Source organism: Pseudophryne corroboree, chromosome 3, assembly GCF_028390025.1.
Source record: "Pseudophryne corroboree isolate aPseCor3 chromosome 3, aPseCor3.hap2, whole genome shotgun sequence".
Classification (NCBI taxonomy): Eukaryota; Metazoa; Chordata; class Amphibia; order Anura; family Myobatrachidae; genus Pseudophryne; species Pseudophryne corroboree.
In genome coordinates this window covers 229351885-229369082 of record NC_086446.1, presented here as the reverse complement: position 1 = coordinate 229369082, position 17198 = coordinate 229351885, and the positions used below count along the sequence as shown (strand labels likewise).

General features: G+C 44.2%; 1 protein-coding gene across 3 annotated transcripts in view; it reads left to right on the top strand.

The window, feature by feature from the left end:
- The window catches only part of ARHGAP27 (Rho GTPase activating protein 27), a 156640-nt gene extending 140876 nt beyond the window's left edge, over window positions 1-15764 (top strand). For all 3 annotated transcript variants that reach the window (XM_063958876.1, XM_063958875.1, XM_063958877.1), the window contains 7 exons: window positions 1575-1674; window positions 2454-2564; window positions 2648-2746; window positions 8817-8894; window positions 10283-10417; window positions 12303-12408; window positions 14992-15764. In XM_063958876.1, the coding sequence (XP_063814946.1) occupies window positions 1575-1674; window positions 2454-2564; window positions 2648-2746; window positions 8817-8894; window positions 10283-10417; window positions 12303-12408; window positions 14992-15169 (807 nt within the window). In that variant the 3' untranslated portion in view covers window positions 15170-15764. The remainder of the gene's footprint in view (window positions 1-1574; window positions 1675-2453; window positions 2565-2647; window positions 2747-8816; window positions 8895-10282; window positions 10418-12302; window positions 12409-14991) is intronic.
- The last annotated feature ends 1434 nt before the right edge of the window (window positions 15765-17198 follow it).

Below are 17198 nucleotides of genomic sequence, written 5' to 3'. Positions count from 1 at the left end.
ATAAGGAATGCATCTGCCATTTTAAGAAGCTACTTAAATGGGCGTACAGCAGGAACCTGATTCAGAGATCCAATATTCACGTAAATCTATGATAATGTTTAATGATCTGCGCACACAGGAGCCACACTGCACATGTACAGATCTGATCCTGTGATGTCGCTCGCAGTGCCCCAGAGTTGCAGCATGAGTGACATGTTGCTGGAGTTTGGGGGCAACAATGGGGAGCATTTCAGAAAACGGGAGTGTGTTAGGCCCATTATCCAGGCATGGTTGCTTCCTCGGATGCAGCTTCACTGGTCCTGGCAGAGTGATTTCACCAGACATCCTGAGTAACCTGAGGGCTACCCAGATGTCTGATGGTCACGCAGTTGATTCGATGCAGCTTCTTCGGACACAGGAGCAGATTAGAGAAGCCAGCAATGGGCATATTTTTACTTGAGATGCATCATACACTTGACGCAGCAACTGTGCTATTATATACATTATACAGGTTGAGTATCCCATATCCAAATATTCCGAAATACGGAATATTCCGAAATACGGACTTTTTTGAGTGAGAGTGAGATAGTGAAACCTTTGTTTTTGATGGCTCAATGTACACAAACTTTGTTTAATACACAAAGTTATTAAATATATTGTATTAAATGACCTTCAGGCTGTGTGTATAAGGTGTACATGAAACATAAATGAATTGTGTGAATGTACACACACTTTGTTTAATGCACAAAGTTATAAAAAATATTGGCTAAAATTACCTTCAGGCTGTGTGTATAAGGTGTATATGTAACATAAATGCATTCTGTGCTTAGACTTAGGTCCCATCACCATGATATCTCATTATGGTATGCAATTATTCCAAAATACGGAAAAATCCCATATCCAAAATACCTCTGGTCCCAAGCATTTTGGATAAGGGAGACTCAACCTGTATATAATAATAATAATAATAATAATAATAATTACCTATACAGCAACGGTCTGTTAAGTAAAAGTATGTCGATCAAAAGACAAATTCCCCAAAACAGCATGAATCAAATAAAAACAAACATTTATCTCTTAGGATGTTCTCCCATCCTCTGTCTGCCAAACAAAAGGGTGTACTGCGGCTTTTGAATCACCCTGTATAATGATGGACTGAGCCTTTTTATCCAACTTTATCGGTCACTTGGAATATATAAAACCAACACAAAAATCTAGCAGAGTTCTCTTTTACATAACTTAAACCTATCTTCTCCTCTAGTTGTAACACCAATCTGTCCAATTCCTTCTAAATTAATGTGAAGGTCACCCTCATGATATCTCAACACTGTGGGGTAAATTTACTAAGGTAGGAGTTTGTTGAACTGGTGATGTTGCCCAAAGCAACCAATCAGATTCTATCTATTATCTTCAAGAAGCAGCTAGATATATGTTAAGTAGAATCTGATTGGTTGCTATGGTCAACATCACCAGTTCTAAAAAAAACTCCCACCTTGGTAAATTTATCCCTGTGTATTAATATCTTTTTTAAAAAAATCAGCTTATGTTCAAATAAGTTAAAAATATCTCCTTAACCTTCAATATATTTCTTCTAGTCTTCAGAGTACACCTCAGAAAATGAGACAGAGTCCCTCCAGGAATTTGGCTCGACAGAGAAGTTGGGGATCAAAGACGAGAAGGAGAAGAAAACTGCGGGTAATGAAATATCAGACATACAGTATCTATTGAAATAAACATGGGAGATGTGTTCATCTTCTAAAGAGGCTGTAACTAGAAGGCAGAAAACCATAGAAGGAACCAAGTTAGGTTAAATTAATGAAAGCTACCCAGGGGTATAAACAGGCCAATAAAGTAAATTCATATGTACATGGGCAGTCTTTGACGTTTGGTTAGTGTTTTATTACATGTTAACTGTTCTTCCTGACGGCAAACACATTTTGGAGAGTTTCTATGGCTCATAGCAGACTTTGTCCCAATGCAATCATCCTCTATGTATCGCATATACAGTATGTGTATTAATCACTCTATTTTCTACATAGCATTGTAACTAACATTAGATTGACATTTTGTTTGCAAGTGAGGATAATGTGATTTTATCAGCTATAAGGGGAGATATATCAAACTTTGGAGAGAGAGATAAAGTACGAACCAGTCAGCTCCTAGCTGACATTTTTCAAGCACAGCCTGTAAACCAGGCATTCCCAACCATGGTCTAGAAGTCCTTAATACCTGGACTGTTAATGTGCCTTGAGGACAGAGGTTGGGAAAGCCTGCTGTAAACAGACAGTTGGGATCTGATTGGCTGGTACTTTACCTCTCCCCACTTTACCTCTCTCAAAGGTTTGAGACATATCCCCCTGTGAAATCAACAGACAAAACTTCAAAAAGAGGGTACAAAACAATGGTTATGTTATGTTTAAATGTAATAACTGATTAATGACGTATGGATTATGAATTACCATGCATATAAACAGGACAGAACAATAACAACTCAGACAGTGACCGGAATGTCCGAGCAAAGCTGAGGAAGTTCCTCCAGAGAAGACCAACATTACAGTCTCTTCGTGACAAAGGTTACATCCGAGGTAAGTAAATATCTGGCATGACAGAACGTCTCGTTGCACTGTTTTCTTTTCTGGAGACTGAATTGAGGTTTATTTTCCTGCAGACCAAGTCTTTGGGTGTCATCTACATGAGTTGTGTGAGAGGGAAAAGAGGAACGTGCCAGAGTTTGTCAGCAAGTCCATTGAAGTGGTGGAGAAGAGAGGTAATGCTCTGTAATATCACTCGGTTGTCATTTCACTAGTTGTCACTGGTTTGTTTTACATTTCCTAACTGGGTAAATATGAAGCAAACTGAATGAAGTGGTGACTTGCTCCATAACAATATAATGATTTGCACCAGTGGGATAGGCTTGTAGCTAGCTATATAGTGAGATAAAATATATATACATACAGGAATAATAATTATAATAATAATAGAAAACACTCCCTGTGTTATGATCAGGTGACAACTGTCCTTAAATATATCCTGATACTAACACGTAACGTGAATATGAAACTATAAAAAGGATCAGGCATCTGATAGTTTATATGTGATAATAATCACTGTGCTCCATAAAGTGCAGATGTGCTTGTACCATATAGATAACCATTTATATCTGTAATATAAAAAGCTTGTCTCTGGCATCTTTGAAAACTCCACCAGGCTAGGAGTCAGCCTCCAAAGTTCTTGGATATCCTGGGTATGAAAAGATCTCCTCTTATGGCAATCAAACAGTAACCAACAGCAAAAGCTATGCATTTCACCCCTTATCTGCTTCCTCAGGGGGACTTCCACTGAGATAAGCTTTCATATATTATTGTTGAAGTATGTGCCACTTTTTCCTCCTTATTAAAGCTATCAAAATGACTACACTATGTAGTTTGTTTTGTCTTTTCCTGTGTTTGATCATTTCAGTCAAGGGAATACCCCAAAGAAGGATGTATGCAAGGAAAGCTGGATGATAGATAAAACAGATAAGCCTGAATTATTATCTATTTGTCCCAAGCACATTTGCCCTTTTATTAGGCACAATTATTTTATTTACTTGTATGGATTGCACTGTCAGATGCCGGCTCCTTTTAATTGATGCAGAAATACTGTAAGATAATAATATTTGTGTAACTTTCCTACTTAGCGACCATACATACTATGCTGCAAAGCAATACAGAGAAACACTGACTGGTTTTTCATGTAAGCTTTCTTTTCACACTGTCATTTATAATTGAGCCTTGTCCTGCTCCCTCTCAACTCCAAATTTGTCTGCCTATTGTCAATTTAGCCCTTCAACACACAGCATGATATTGCCCAGTTGCTCAATTTACTCCTGACTCTCTCAAAATCTCATTATAAATAACCTTTAATTCCTATATAAATACTAAAGGTTAAGTATGCTTATAATCAGTGGCGTCTCCAGAGGTGGGGCTGCAGCGCAGTACAAAATAAAAATAGGGGAGCCACACCTACTGTCATCCCAAACGCTGCCAAACATCGATGGCTGAGACTAAGTTGCAGTAGGTGTCGCTCGAATTTTGGACTTTGCAGCTGTTATAATACGCTTTCACACTAGCACAAACGTCCTGGGTTTGTGCATGTGAACGCGCATCAAGACGGGATTTTTGTGTGTGTGAATGCAAGCTACCTGGAACCAAGGGCGTAGCCAGAACTTTGTGCACCCCATTGCAACATTTTGAAGGGGCCCCTGCCCCAATGCTTTTAGAGAGACTCCTATCTGCATAATTTTATGCCCCTTAATAGTGCCCTAGTTCACTTTCTGAACCATAGTAATGCCCTATTGCTGTTAATGTTATATCCCATAGTAGTGCCCTAGTTCATTTTAGGGTCCTAGTACACATTATCCAACACAGTACCTCCAATTTACATTATGACATGCAGTGTCCCTAGTTAATATTATGTCATATTATAGCATCCCCAGCATTGGGCCACATTACAGATTCCTGGTTCAGTTTATGTGACATTATAATGCCCTCCAGTTCTTTTTATACCACATTACAATGAGTAAGTCCTGGTTTGTAACTATATTGTAGGTCCCAAGGCAAAAGTTTGTTAGGTTCCCTATATATCACCCAAAGTGGATCCCTCTCAGCACTGGATCCCATAGCAACTGCACTTCCTGCACCCATGGTAGCTATGCCCTTGCCTGGGACTAATTCCCAGGTCCCCGACCCTGCTCTTTACCAGTGTTGGGGCTGAGACCAGTGAGTTTGCAGACTGCTAAAACCGGCAAATTCCCGGCTCTGATGTCTCAAAGGGGTATATGTAGTGCATGTACATCTAAACATGGAGTGTTTAGTATTCAGTTCGGGTGGTCTTCAGTATGCCGACTGACGGGATCCCGGCGCACAGTATACCGGCGCCGGGATCCCGACAGCCGGCATACCGACACTTATTCTCCCTCGTGGGGGTCCACGACCCCCCTGGAGGGAGAATAAAATAGTGTGGCGCGCGTAGCGCGCCACCGTGCCCGTAGCGTGGCGAGCGCAGCGAGCCCACAAGGGGCTCATTTGCGCTCGCCACACTGTCGGTAAGGCGGCGGTCGGGCTCCCGGCGCCGGTATGTTGGGCGCCGGGAGCCCGACCGCCGGCATATCGTAGTGAACCCTTCAGTTCAATGTACTGTATATCAGTTTATAGAGTGTTATGTATTCGGTTCAATGTATATCACTTTGTATATGTGTAGTTGCATGCATTTTGCAGATACACTAATGCACTTAGCTGTAGAGCAAGGTGGTATGTGTATGCACTCCCCTGCTAAATAGTCATCTTTGGACATTGTTTGCTGTGGAGTGAGGAACAGTGGGGCATATGTATTAAGCCTGGTGAAGTGATAAAGCAGTGATAAGTGCAAAGTGATAACGCACCAGCCAATCAGCTCCTAACTGTAATTTTTCAAACCCGTAATGATTGGCTGGTGCGTTATCACCTTGCACTTATCACTGCTTTATCACTTCTCCAGGCTCAATACATCTGCCCCACTGAGTATCCTTTATGCATCGGAGATAAATGCCTAAATATAGGGCATAAGAAGATAGATGCTATGGGAAATAAAATAGATGCTATTGGTCAAATAAACAAATAAAAATGGTTGGCAATGAAGATAAGCTCGGGTATGAGAGAGAAAGAGAGAGAGAAAGAAAGAGAGAGAGGGGTATATTTACTAAGGTCCCGATTTTGACCGAGATGCCGTTTTTTCTTCAAAGTGTCATCTCGGTAATTTACGAAGCAAAAATCACGGCAGTGATGAGGGCATTCGTAATATTTTGGAAGTCCTAGGAAAAAATCACGAATCAATACACCAGAGATTTTCAACCTTTTACAACTAGCGGCACACTGAACAAGATTTAAATATTGCCAAGGCACACTCAAATATAATGGTGATGCATGGTGCAGTTGCGTGTCCTAGGATGTCATGTCGTAGCTCCTCCATAGGTAATGCCTGAGCCACATCTGAGAAAGCCAGAAGAACCCAACACTGCCCGGGCCCAAAATTAAAGCTGGCTCTGCAACCACTAAACCCACCAATATTGGCCCTCATTCCGAGTTGTTCGCTCGGTATTTTTCATCGCATCGCAGTGAAAATCCGCTTAGTACGCATGCGCAATGTTCGCACTGCGACTGCGCCAAGTAACTTTACTATGAAGAAAGTATTTTTACTCACGGCTTTTTCTTCGCTCCGGCGATCGTAATGTGATTGACAGGAAATGGGTGTTACTGGGCGGAAACACGGCGTTTCAGGGGCGTGTGGCAGAAAACGCTACCGTTTCCGGAAAAAACGCAGGAGTGGCCGGGGAAACGGTGGGAGTGCCTGGGCGAACGCTGGGTGTGTTTGTGACGTCAACCAGGAACGACAAGCACTGAACTGATCGCACAGGCAGAGTAAGTCTGGAGCTACTCTGAAATTGCTAAGTAGTTAGTAATCGCAATATTGCGAATACATCGGTCGCAATTTTAAGAAGCTAAGATTCACTCCCAGTAGGCGGCGGCTTAGCGTGTGTAACTCTGCTAAATTCGCCTTGCGACCGATCAACTCGGAATGAGGGCCCTTGTTTGTTCCAGGGCCTCAGTAGCAGCAAAACACTGATGGGCCTGGCTCTGCTTCTATGGCGGCACACCTGGAGACTACTCAGGGCACACTAGTGTGCCACGGCACAGTGGTTGAAAAACACTGCAATACACCATCGGTCAAATACGCCTGCAATTTGGTAGAAATCGGGAATTTACTAAAAAGTGCAAAACACAAATACTGCCGACAATAGCCAAACACTGCCGTGCTAAAATACAAATCGTGAAAAAGTGCTAAAAAAAAACAGACCTGCTTTTTTATCCCGTGTTTGTATAGGCATGCACGGATCCATGAGATCCGTGCATGTTTTTCAGTGGGAAGGGGTGGGAAATGTTATAATTAAAAAAAAAAAAAAAATGCCTAAACCAAACCAGCCTCGGGCTCTTTGAGCCGGCCCTGGTTGCAAAAATATGGGGAAAAAATTGACTGGGGTTCCCCCATATTTAAGCAACCAGCACCGGGCTCTGCGCCTGGTCCTGGTTCCAAAAATACGGGGGACAAAAAGCGTAGGGGTCCCCCGTATTTTTGAAACCAGCACCGGGCTCCACTAGCTGGACAGATAATGCCACAGCCGGGGGTCACTTTTATACAGTGCCTTGCGGCCGTGGCATCAAATATCCAACTAGTCACCCCTGGCCGGGGTACCCTGGGGGAGTGGGGACCCCTTCAATCAAGGGGTCCCCCCCCCAGCCACCCAAGGGCCAAGGGTGAAGCCCGAGGCTGTCCCCCCCATCCAATGGGCTGCGGATGGGGGGCTGATAGCCTTTGTTGAAAGTAATGAATATTGTTTTTAGTAGCAGTACTACAAGTCCCAGCAAGCCTCCCCCGCAAGCTGGTACTTGGAGAACCACAAGTACCAGCATGCGGCAGAAAACCGGGCCCGCTGGTACCTGTAGTACTACTACTAAAAAAATACCCCAATAAAGACATTACACACACACCTTGAAAGTATAACTTTAATGCATACATACACACCACCATATACACATACTTACCTTATGTTCACACGAGGGTCGGTCCTCTTCTCCAGTAGAATCCATGGTGTACCTGTTGAAAAAATCCTACTCACCAAATCCAGTGTAGAGGGCTCCTCGGATAATCCATTTGTAATCCACGTACTTGTAAAAATAAAAAAACGGGACACCCGACCACGAACTGAAAGGGGCCCCATGTTTTCACATGGGACCCCTTTCCCCGAATGCCAGAAACCCCCTCTGACTTATGTCTAAGTGGGTTTCTTCAGCCAATCAGGGAGCGCCACGTTGTGGCACCCTCCTGATCGGCTGTATGCTCCTGTACTGTCTGACAGGCGGCACACTGCAGTGTTACAATGTAGCGCCTATGCGCTCCATTGTAACCAATGGTGGGAACTTTGTGGTCAGCGGTGAGGTTACTGACCTCAAACGGGAAAATACGATTCTTAGCAAATTTACCCCAGAGAGAGAGAGAGAGAGATGAAGAGGATAAACAGAAAGGTTATAAAAAGAATGCTTACAGAGAGAGAGAAAGAAAGGAAGAAAAGACAATGACAACTGGTGGTGTGGGGGCAAGTTGTACACAGCACATGAGAACATAAGTGCTGGCTAAAATAGGTACATTACAGTAGTATAGTAAAAGTATAACTGATGCAGGTAATGTCAGTAAATATTGTGTACAGACAAATTCCCCACTTACAAAACATTGTTTATAATCACGGCTGTGACACATGGTTTGGTTCTACATTTTCAATGAGGCCAGTTGGAAATAATGACTCCAATGCACTTCTCTACTTGAATTTGAAGTAAATATAATGGCATAAAACTAACCGTATACACGTGAAAGGAAAAGGAATAATGCATAGACCCCAATTACAAGAGTAGTTACAATATATGATAAATTCAGTGTAATAGAGAAACTAAAAAAAAAAAAAAAAAACATAAAAAAGAATAAATGTAAGATGTATTCAAGCAATATAACAGTAGTTAGAGATAATCAAACTGTGTCAATAGTGTGGTAGTATTCAAACTGGTCTCACCAATGTCATTCTCACTTAAGGAAGAACAAATAAAACACCTTCTAGACATCTAAAAGACAAAAAAAGACTTTACACAGCACAGTTTTGCATTGTACACTGCTGTATGAATGACCACATCTCTGCTCATAGTAATTTTTTATGCTGGCACAGAGACACAAGTCTTTATCTGACTTTGCTTCCCTTCTGTATCTGGAAATAGGTTTGGATATTGATGGTTTATATCGAATTAGTGGAAACTTGGCTGTCATACAGAAGTTACGTTATAAGGTTGATCATGGTGAGTGAAGCTTTAATATGTACCATCTTCTCTTTAGAATTGCTTACAGTTCTAGTTACATGATTTTATTTATGATGAACTGAGTCCACTTAACTGCCCATGCAGTCAGAACGGGGTGGAGGCAGAGCGAGGAGGCAAAGGGCAGTCAGCAGAGGTAACCCGGCATATGCATATGTTGAGTCAACTTGCTATAGCGGTGGTAGGGGCAGAATGAGGGGACACCGGGGCACTAAGGAGGAGGTGACCTGGCATATGCATGTTGGTTCATCTTACTATAGCAGCGGCGGGGGTTAAGAGCAGAGTGAGAGGCCACTGGGGTAGCGGGTAGTCAGGAGGAGGAAACCCGGCATATGCATATGCCCTGGGCTCCTCTGGCTATTATCACAGAAGGGGGCGGATATAACACGGAAGAGGTGTGGAGTCAGCAGTCTCAGCTGTTCTTTGGCTCTTTACATCTTTAGATGGTAAATGGATTTTGCGAAGCAAAATGGGAAGCTGAGATTTCCTTGCTTCTATGAATTGCTCTCCCCATATTTGTGTATGGGGAAGAGATCCTGACACCGAGCTGGGGCACTGCTAGAGAAATCAGAGATTTCCCCATGGTAACCCCTTCTGTGAATTGGAGGAAGCACTGAAATACCCTGTTATCACTGATAAAGGGCTTTTCACTGCTACATGAATAGACCCCTAGTTCTAGTGCATTACGTATATGATATTTATTTATTACCAATTATTTATATAGCGCAGCACTTTACAGAGAATATTTGCCCATAACATCAGTCCCTGCCCACTGGCGTTTCTATAATGGGTGCAGTGTGTGCGGTGCACACGGGCCCCTAAGTCCAGAGGGGGCCCCCACCGCACACGCTGCACCCATTTTCTGAATACTCACCCCTCCGGAGTCCCGCGGCCACGTCCACGGCGTTGTTAAAACTCTGTGAAAATGGCCCAGCGGCCATTTTCACGGAGTTCTGCGCATGCGCAGTAGAGAAATCTCAGGGAAAATGGCCGCTGCGCCATTTTCCCGCATATCTGCACACGCGCAGTAGAGTCTGAGCGCTCTAGTGCTCAGACTTTCAGTGCTGCCGTCAGAGAGGAGGCTGCACCTGGGCCTCCTCCTCTCTTAAAACGCCCCTGTCCCTGCCCCAGTAAGTTTACCATATATATCCCCTTCCACGTATTATTTATATCAGGAAACGCTGCAAGGACACATTTACACCAACCAATGCCTGACCCAACAAATGCAGTAATATGTCACATTTACCCTGCACTGTGTTCCTCTGCCATAGTCTCGGCTGATCTACTGACCAATGTTCCATTCTCACATCTGTCTTACCTAATGCACCTAATTACACAAAACTGTGTGTCACCTTTTTTTTCCTTTTTAGATGAAAACTTTAATTTAGATGACGGTCGCTGGGAAGATGTCCATGTCATCACTGGAGCGCTGAAGCTCTTTTTCCGCGAATTGCCAGAACCACTCTTCCCCTACAGTTACTTTGACAAGTTTGTGGAAGCAATAAGTATGCCAGCTTTCCATATTTGTTACGCTTTACGGTGTAGAATATTGAATATTTTTAGTCTGTACTGAATTTGGGATGTTTTTGACCCCCCTAAAGCTCAATTTGCTTATATAGTGACCTATTATTGGTGTCTCTGGGGTAGTCAAATAACCAGGGCATAGGCTTGCATGCATTCGTAGACCTAGATAGCAGAGGTTTCCTTTTCAGAAATAATAGTTGTGATCCTCCTTCACCACCAGCTCCTACCACCATTTGACTACATGACCATCCTCTCTGAGATACTGCATTGTGTGTTCTAGACACTGTGATGTCAGCCTACTGTAGGTGCACTGAAATCACCACAGCAGAAAGTGTGGTGTGTCCAGTAGCTTTGTGTGTGGGCTGCCTGGTATGGTTGTGGTTTTATGTAGCCAGGTAAATCAGTTACCAAAATAGCAATGTAACGTAGACCTTTTCTTATTCCTCTCTTATTCTAATATGTAATTAGGATCCCAATATGATGTCTACCATACGCTGTAGTTCAGGGGCAAACAAAGGATTTGTAGAGGGGGGTTTCCAAATGTAATCAACAACGGAACACTGGAGGAAGTGCGGGAGTCAGAGGGAGCTGTAAGAAACTAGTACCGACCTGCTAGACATATATGTACATATTGGTCTTTTCATACTCTGGATAGTGTATGGAATACAGTATTAATAATTAACATTATAAATTGTGTAGCTAGTATAAGTCAATGTTCCCAACCTTAGTCCTCAAGGCGCACTAACTGTCTACGTTTTAGTGAATTGCATGCTTGAGCACAGATGGTTAACATAACTGATGTACTAGTTAAATTATTTGTGCTCAAGTATGGCTATACCTAAAACTATCCCTTAAACTGCATGTTGTTGCGGCAGCTCTAGTAATTGTATTATATACTAATGGTACTGTGGTCATAATTCGAGCCACTGGCTAAGAGGAGGGGGGTTTCCTGGCAGCCAGAACCCCCCTGTGTTTGGCTAAGTAGTGCCCCATCTGATGACCAGTATGCAGTAAAGAACCCACCTCCGAAATAAAATATGGAGTGCAGTCACCCATTTGACTCATTCCTGGCCTACAGTGCTGTTTGGTTTTACTCTGTGAACTCTGGCAGCCAATTGAACTGAATTTAAGTGTAATGAGCTGTAATTGGCTGTAGGTGACAACAAAAGTTACTGCACTGTTATTGGCTATGCTGCCTTTCTGGGCTTGCATTCTTGCTCCCAATACCAGAAAAAGGTGACGGTCTAAACACTAAATGATTCGGTAAAAGATTTATGTAACAAATTTTTGATAGGACATCTTTTTGATAGGCCATTGCTTGCCAATGGTGATATATCAACCTCTGCTGGGCATTTAGTAGAGAGTTGTAAGTCTTCACCAGCCATAGCAGACCAGTGTTGGGTCAAAGAGATAATTAATTTCCATCCACATCTAAGCTGGAGATATAGGTTAGCAAGAACGCCTTCATTTTACAGTTGTTTAGTACTTGAAGTACTGTTTGTGCCCATCTATTATTTATCGTTGCCAGATTATAGTACGATTTTAGACAGAAATATCATGTGCCCAATCAGTTCTGTTGTGGTGCCACTTGGCTCTATCACTGGAGGAAAATATCCTATTGGAAACATAAAGTGAATATTGTACAACCTACAGTAACCAGATAGCAAAGCAACTCTCCAACCTGCCAACCAGCATTTGGGTTTCCAAAATATCATTACCCTTCCTGTAGAAAACAGTGTGCTCCGTCATTAGATTAGTGAACTTTTAAGTTATCCTTATATACAGTAATAACAGACCCATGCTAACATATATCATCTTATTATACCAATTGGTTACCCAAATATGAAACTTGTCTTTATATTAAAGGAATAAGTGACCAGAACCAGAAGAAAATACGCCTGAAGGAGTTGGTTTTGTCACTGCCTTCTCCAAATCTAGAGACTATGAGGCTGTTATTCAGGCACCTGTGCAGGTGAGTAAATGGAACATGAGAGGCAAACTAACACTTATTTTTGTTTTCAACTACAGATGGAAATATTAAAGGTGCATACACACGGTGACTTTATAGCCAAAATCGTAAGGAAAGTTAGCATATATCACAACATGTGTACACAGCTTGCGGTACTGATGCGCGAACCCGTGGGAACGGTATCGCAAGAAAAATTAGACTCTGCAGGCAAGTCAATCTTGACTATCTAGTTCAAAGTATGCCACGATCAAAATCGCACATAGCCAAAATCGCACTGTGTGTATAGACAATGGGGGTCATTCTGAGTTGATCGTAGCTGAATTTAGCACAGCTACGATCATGAACTCAGACATGCGGGGGGACCCTCAGCACAGGGTAGTCCGCCCCGCATGTCAGTGCCGGCTTCCCCTGCAGAAGTGCAAAGGCATCGCACAGCGGTGATGCCTTTGCACTTCAAGAGTATGTCCCGGCCAGCGCAGCTTTAGCGTGCTGGTCGGGAGCTACTCTTCGCTCCCCATCCCGCAGTGGCTGCGTGTGACGTCACGCAGCCGCTGCGGGCCACTCCCCGCACGGTCTGGCCACGCCTGCATTGGCCGGACCGCGTCCACAAAACGGTGGCCAAACGCCGCTGTTTGACACCCTCCTGCCCATTGACCGCCTCTGCCTGTCAATCAGGCAGAAGCGATCGTAGTGTAGCGACAGGCGGCCATGCGCCGGCGTACTGCGGCACCGGCGCATGCGCAGATCTGACCCGATCGCTACGCTGCGAAAGACTGCAGCGTGCGATCTGGTCAGAATGACCCCCAATATCGGTGCTTCTGGGCTCTAGGGGAGTTCAAGGCAAAGCGCAAAGTCAAAATCGGGCATAAACAATATCTCACCGTGTGTAAGTACCTTAAGGCTTTTTGGGTATAAGAATATTTGTTTCAATATTTTACTTATTAAAGACTTTTAACTTCATTTCTAGGAATGAAGGCCTATGTCTTTTGTATATTTACGGCTATGATGCGCCACTAGCAACTATACAGCACTCAGGGCCAGAGAAGTACGCAAAGTGGATGTTCCGTACCCCTCCGCCGTCGGGATCATCAATGTCTGTATGCCGGTGATGGTCTTGTGACCAACGGCATCCCGACCGGAGGGATAGCATACCGAACCCGTTAGTGGGGAGTGGTTGTTAAAACACAGGCGTGTCATGGGCATTTTCGGGGTGTGTGTCTGACATCAGCTGCAACCGCTAACATACAGAAACATGGCGCATAACCTATTCAAGCAGTCAATGTTTCCCGTTCTTGCGTATAGGCTGTGTATGCATTTGCAAATGAGTTGCAGTCGCTTCGACGGGCGTCTCTTTTTATTTCTGGGCAGAAGCTTCACTTGCTAATATCTGCAGTTGCTTACATATAAAACCGCACTTACAGCTGCATTAGCGTACGTCTCTGAATCAGACCCTCTTCCATTATGTATGGGGGAATGCCCAGTGCAAAAGATGTGTTTAAAAACAGTAACACCAACAAAACTGTCCCAAAATCAAATTAAGGGTTACCTACGGGTGTCCAATACAGTGCAGAAATCTGACCGTAGCATGTTAGGGGAATGGAAATATATAATGGTCAAGCAATACTCGCATTATGGGTGTAATTCAGGACGCGATGCGACTGCAGTTTCAGAGAAGCCCCCGCTGTCTATACACACAGGTGAACAGTTAATGCGGTCGTCCCACATTAACTGCGAACATCTCTGCCTGATTGACAGGCAGAGATACGTGGGGGCGGCGACGGAGCGTTTTCGGGTGGTGCAGGGGAAATGGGGGAGTCTCACCTCCATTTTCAGGATGGCTGTGATCGCAATTAGAGTGTGATCGCAGTTGGCAGGCAGCGGGTAGCATGCTGGGTGGCCTTGCCCTGTGATGGTCGACCCCCAGCAAGCGATTGCAAGAGTAGCAGATTCTGCTAAAAAGCAGAATCTGCTACTCTTGCTGAATAAGGGCCCTCATTCCGTGTTGATCGCATGCTGCCGATTTTCGCAGCGCAGCGATCAGGTTACTACTGCGTATGCACTGCAATGCGCTCGCGCGTCATACGGGTACAAACAGCATTGTTGCTGTGCAAGGCTTTTAGCGACGATTCCATTCGCACACCCCGTTCGTAAGGAGATTGACAGAAAGAGGGCGTTTATGGGTGTCAACTGACCGTTTTCTGGGAGTGGTTGGAAAAACACAGGCGTGTCCAAGCGTTTGCAGGGCGGGTGTCTGACGTCATTTCCGGGACCGGACAGGCTAAAGTGATCGCAAGGGCTGAGTAAGTTCAGACCTACTCAGAAACTGCAAAAAACTTTTTTGGCCCGCTCGGCTGCACAGGCGATCGCACACTTGCAAAGCGAAAATACACTCCCCCATGGGCGGCGACTATGCGTTTGCACGGCTGCAAAAAGTAGCTAGCGAGCGATCAACTCGGAATGAGGGCCAAGGTTCTATGTGACAGATGTGGAGCAGCTGGAACCCGGATGTGTTTTAAAAAAAAACAACCTTTATTACATATTTATTGAACATCATCAGTGATGTTACTGTTTGTTATTTTATTTCAGTGTTGTTGATTACAAAGAATCAAACCGGATGTCTCTACAAAGTGTCGCTATTGTGTTTGGGCCAACTCTGCTGAAGCCTGAGGTAGAAGCTGCGAATATTGCCATGTATATGGTGTTCCAAAATCAAATTGTGGAGCAAATCCTCATCCATTACAAATATATATTTAACAACAGCTGATTCCGTGCTGATGGGACATTTACCGACTGTGACATGAAGGTGCAGGATCGCCCGATGACGTCTTACTATTTAATGTATATATACTGTGCTCTTTGTATATGTATAAAATATATCTTGTACATATTCCTGGTCTCTCCTGTAGTTTTTGGCAGATACACATCTATTTACATAGATTTTCTAGGCATAAGATCTGTGGGACTAGTACACCTTTCATAGCCACTTAGACCAGAGTTTCTCAAACGCGGTCCTCAAGGCACCCCAACGGTCCAGGTTTTAGGTATATCCATGCTTGGCCACAGGTGACTTAATTAGCACCTCAGTCAATTTGATTTAACCATCTGTGCTGAGCCATGGATATACCTAAACCAGCACCATTGGGGTGACTTGAGGACAACGCTTGAAAAACTCTGATGTAGACAATAAATAATAAAACAGAATAAGGGAGAAAAATATCTCACTATTTTATTAAAGGGGTTTCCCACCTTCAAGCAATTTTAATGTATTACTTTTTACATGACTACCTTCAAATGACTGAATACATTGGGGAGATTTATCAAAGCTTGCAGAGAGATACCAGCCAATCAGCTGTTAACTGCCATTTCTCTATCGTCCTAAGTGGATGCTGGGGTTCCTGAAAGGACCATGGGGAATAGCGGCTCCGCAGGAGACAGGGCACAAAAAAGTAAAGCTTTTACCAGATCAGGTGGTGTGCACTGGCTCCTCCCCCTATGACCCTCCTCCAGACTCCAGTTAGATTTTGTGCCCGAACGAGAAGGGTGCAATCTAGGTGGCTCTCCTAAAGAGCTGCTTAGAGAAAGTTTAGCTTAGGTTTTTTACTTTACAGTGAGTCCTGCTGGCAACAGGATCACTGCAACGAGGGACTTAGGGGAGAAGTAGTGAACTCACCTGCGTGCAGAGTGGATTTGCTGCTTGGCTACTGGACACTAGCTCCAGAGGGACGATCACAGGTACAGCCTGGATGGTCACCGGAGCCGCGCCGCCGGCCCCCTTGCAGACGCTGAAGAGAGAAGAGGTCCAAAATCGGCGGCTGAAGACTCCTGAGTCTTCATAAAGGTAGCGCACAGCACTGCAGCTGTGCGCCATTTTCCTCTCAGCACACTTCACACAACAGTCACTGAGGGTGCAGAGCGCTGGGGGGGGCGCTCTGAGAGGCAAATAAAAACCTTATTAGAGGCAAAAAATACCTCACATATAGCCCACAGAGGCTATATGGAGATATTTAACCCCTGCCTAACTTCAAAAATAGCGGGAGACGAGCCCGCCGAAAAAGGGGCGGGGCCTATCTCCTCAGCACACAGCGCCATTTTCTCTCACAGAAAAGCTGGAGAGAAGGCTCCCAGGCTCTCCCCTGCACTGCACTACAGAAACAGGGTTAAAACAGAGAGGGGGGGCACTGATTTTGGCGATATTGTATATATATAAAAGATGCTATAAGGGAGAAACACTTATATAAGGTTGTCCCTATATAATTATAGCGTTTTTGGTGTGTGCTGGCAGACTCTCCCTCTGTCTCCCCAAAGGGCTGGTGGGTCCTGTCCTCTGTCAGAGCATTCCCGGTGTGTGTGCTGTGTGTCGGTACGTGTGTGTCGACATGTATGAGGACGATGTTGGTGAGGAGGCGGAGAAATTGCCTGTAATGGTGATGTCACTCTCTAGGGAGTCGACACCGGAATGGATGGCTTATTTAGAGAATTACGTGAGAATGTCAACACGCTGCAAGGTCGGTTGACGACATGAGACGGCCGACAATCTATTAGGACCGGTCCAGGCGTCTCAGAAACACCGTCAGGGGTTTTAAAAACGCCCATTTACCTCAGTCGGTCGACACAGACACAGACACGGACACTGAATACAGTGTCGACGGTGAATAAACAAACGTATTTCTCATTAGGGCCACACGTTAAGGGCAATGAAGGAGGTGTTACGTGTTTCTGATACTACAAGTACCACAAGAAAGGGTATTATGTGGGAGTGAAAAAACTACCTGTAGTTTTTCCTGAATCAGATA